Genomic DNA, 3,658 nt, shown 5'->3' on the forward strand with positions numbered 1-3,658 from the left:
TGGTGTGCCTGTGGCCGCCGGTGGGCCCCTGGTGTGGCTATTCTCATGACAGACCCCTGAACAGTGTCGGTGCCAGGTTTGGAGCGAATCGGATTGACCTCGCAAGTATAACGCAAAGTTATAATGGACTTTGATTTGAATGCATAGCAAGCAGCAGACCCAGCGAGGCTGGGCAGACTTGGCACACCTATCCAACCTTGTGGTGGTGTTCATGTATTGTATATGGGTGGTCAATAAAGCACAGAAGCTTGAATTACAATACGGTGTCATCAATTGTGTTGGCAAGAACCCACAGCAGTACTCAGAGTTTTAAGTGACATCGATCAATCTACAGATGGTGACATATAGACATTTATGTGGCCGTTCTCATCTGACTGACTGGACTCCGACATATGGACAACTGACAGTGTATTGTATTAAAGATTGAAGGTCAAGACCTGACGCAATGCTAGTAACAAACAATACTGATACTATTCAGCATGAATTCACGCTTGGAGCAACAAGGCACTGCTGGCTTTTCCCGATTGGTCCAACTCAACCCATCGGCTTCACGGATTGGCCAGGCTTCACGTGACGTCTGTGCCTGTGTGCCAATATAAACGGCGGCGGGAACGGCTGGAGTTCATCAGTCGATGATCCATTCTTCCATCCATTGCGATGCTTGGTGCGTGACATGCTGTGCATTGGCTGTGTGCGTGAATTGGACTGAAGTGAAATGCTGTGCTGGACAGTGCATGTGAAAGGACTGAAGATCATCTATCTCGCTGCTGTGGCAGTGGGACATCGGGTGTACTCGTTTGGAGGGTACTGTAGCGGGGAGACGGCCATGTTCCACATGGGTGAGATCGACGTGCATGTCTTCAACACCGTGTCTCTGCACTGGGTGGAGCTGCCCCCAGTGACCACGGGGCGAGGAGAAAGTCACCTCGATGTCCCCTCCAGGCGTCACAGCCACACAGCCGTGCTGATAGAAGACGCCATCTACATCTGGGGGGGATTCGAGTACACGACCAAGCGCTACTGCAACATCCTCTATGCGTTTGAGGTCGACACCCACAGGTGGTTCAAGCCCGAGGTCTCCGGGACCGTTCCGGAGTCGAGGCGCGACCACTCGGCCTGCGTCTTGGGGAAGTTCATGTATATCTTTGGAGGATTCAACGATCTGACCGGATGGACCAACGACATCTACCGGTTGCACACCACCGCGATGGCCTGGTCTTTAATCAACACCAGAGGCAGTCCGGCGCCCATTTCAGAACGTCACTCTGCCACCATCATCCGGACAAAGATGTTTGTATTCGGGGGCCAAGGGGACCAGTTCGAGTACAACAATAACATCAGTGTGTTTGACACCAAGACCAACCGCTGGCTGAACACGCCCTATGCGCAGGTTCTCCCAGAGGGACGCAGGTGTCATTCGGCCTTTGCCTACAACGACGAGCTGTACGTGTTCGGCGGCCACCACTTGAACCGGTTCTTCAGCGATCTGTGGAGGTTCAGTCCAGAGACCTTCTCCTGGACGAAGGTCGAGCCCAAGGGCAAGAGCCCATGGGGGATGTCCAGCATGTGCTGTTGCATGGTGGGAGATCGCATCATCGTCTTCGGAGGATACAAACACAGCCACACGCCCGCCGACCTGTACATCTTAGACCTGAGTCCTAGTCTCAAGACGTTATGTAAGCTAGCGGTCATTCAGCACAGTCTGGAGCAGTCGGGACTCCCGCACGACATCATCTGGGAGCTGGAGGCCATGATCACCGACGGCACACAGCAGACAACCGCGTGATATCGGCAGAGAACAAAATTCCAGCTAATGGAACAGAAGAAAGGGAAAAAGATGAGGAGATCGCCCACCCTCATAAGGAAAGAATGCAGAGCACAGGAATGTTCTCAGTGAGTCCTGCCAGGAACTAAGCACCATCATACAGGAGAACAGAGAACTGTTAGCCTGGAATCCAGACAAAGGTGTTTGTTCAGCGTCTCTTTTTTTCCCCCACTTTGCTTCTCAGTCTCTATCATGCTGTATGAGCTGGCTTTCCAAACGTCACCAATTACGTAGGCAATTCAGGAAGTGACACAAATTTCAAATCGTCCCGCCCCGTCCACAGACTTTTACATTGGAAGCCACTGGTCCCGCCCCGCACCACGGACCAATCAGAAGCCGTGGCCCATTTGTGCCCGTCTCGCTCCTTGGAATTAGGAGGTTTCATACCAGACTGAGAAGCGAAGTGAGAAAAAAATAATCTGCAGAACAGAGCGAATCAGTCTGAATTCCAGGCTAGAGAACTGTTACTAACAACCGAACTGTACCAGGATATCCGTCAGGAATACACGTAGAAACAAAGACGTGACGCTTTGGGCAAAGGAATGATGGAAACAGTTGTTTGTAAAGGAGAACTGGGAGAGGGAGAAGAACATCACTGCAAAGGTGGAGACCTTTGTGTTTTTTGTTTTAATGTGTTTTATTTTCTTATTTTTTATGGCATGGCTCTGTAGAGCAGTGGTTCTCAAACCTTTTCATGTCAAGGACCCCCAAATTGACCATTCTTAGCCTGCCGACCCCCACTTGAAAATATATGCCAAGGCCCCCCATAAGAGATTTTTACGGCTCTAGCAGTGATTCTCAACCATTTTAATTTTAAGGAGCCCCAGTTTGACATGCATTAGGCTACGGACCCCAATTTAATGGAATTTCTATCTCTGGGATCCCGATTTATATTGTAAAATCAATGTTACTTAAACTCTGAAAGTGTACAAAATGGGTCCATTTGGTTTCATTTGTACACTCTTAGAGTTACAGACCCGTAAGGGTCCATTTGGTTCCTAACTACCCATAATGTAGCTGGGGGACTCCCCCAAGGACCCCTGGTGTCCCGGGACCCCCACTTTGAGAACCAATGCTGTAGAGGCAAGCTTTCTGGTTTGTGTGTCTGTCTGTCTGTCCACGTGTCAGGGATAAACTTTATTCTTTCTCTTTTCACATTTTATTTTCTTAAGTATTTGTCTTTAACCCCTTAAGACCGGGAAAGCATCTGTCATTTTAGATTCTAACCACTTTAACCATTATTTTATGCTTTGGCTATTCAAAAATCACACCCTGTGTGAAGAGAGTGGTGCCTTTGATGAGCCCCGTATTGATGTTGATGTTGTCATCAATGTTTGTTTATTGGACATACGGACGGACACACAGACGAAGTCAGATATAGGAGTGGTTGGCACCACTCAAAAATAGCAGATATACAAGCTCACAGCTATGAGCTTGTAGATCTGCTATTTTTGAAAAATCCCCCCGACTTTTGAGATAAAGAAAAAGAAAAAAAACAGATATCTACACTTCACGGAGTACATTTTTTGTACCGTATTAACCAAATTAAAGTAACAAACAAAAAAGAGTAACAAACGCATCCACAAGCGTGTGCGTGCATGCGTCCCCTTCGGTTCTAAAATGCCATCTGCGTCCCGGCGAGCAGTTATAGGGATTGTGTGTGTGTTGATCAGGGACACCTGGACACATTGTCTTAGCCAGGAATTGAACCGGGGACTTTCAGTCTCCCAAGTGTCTCTCTACCCATTCAGCTATGGGTAATGAGCAGTAGATAGAAGATCAGAATTGCCAGTTGCCTTCTAAAGGCATTTGAGTTGTATCCAAGCAATACAA

At 48.3% G+C, this 3,658-nt stretch overlaps 1 protein-coding gene across 1 annotated transcript; it reads left to right on the top strand.

The window, feature by feature from the left end:
• Positions 1-715: 715 nt before the first annotated feature.
• LOC311050159 (kelch domain-containing protein 3-like) lies at positions 716-1,786 on the top strand (the record flags this gene model as incomplete). The annotated part of the gene is made up of 1 exon (XM_084064134.1): positions 716-1,786. The coding sequence occupies one exon, from the start codon at positions 716-718 to the stop codon at positions 1,784-1,786; it is 1,071 nt and encodes a 356-aa protein (XP_083920260.1).
• Positions 1,787-3,658: the final 1,872 nt, after the last annotated feature.

Source organism: Gymnoscopelus microlampas (genome assembly GCF_963454915.1).
Source record: "Gymnoscopelus microlampas genome assembly, chromosome: 1".
Classification (NCBI taxonomy): domain Eukaryota; kingdom Metazoa; phylum Chordata; class Actinopteri; order Myctophiformes; family Myctophidae; genus Gymnoscopelus; species Gymnoscopelus microlampas.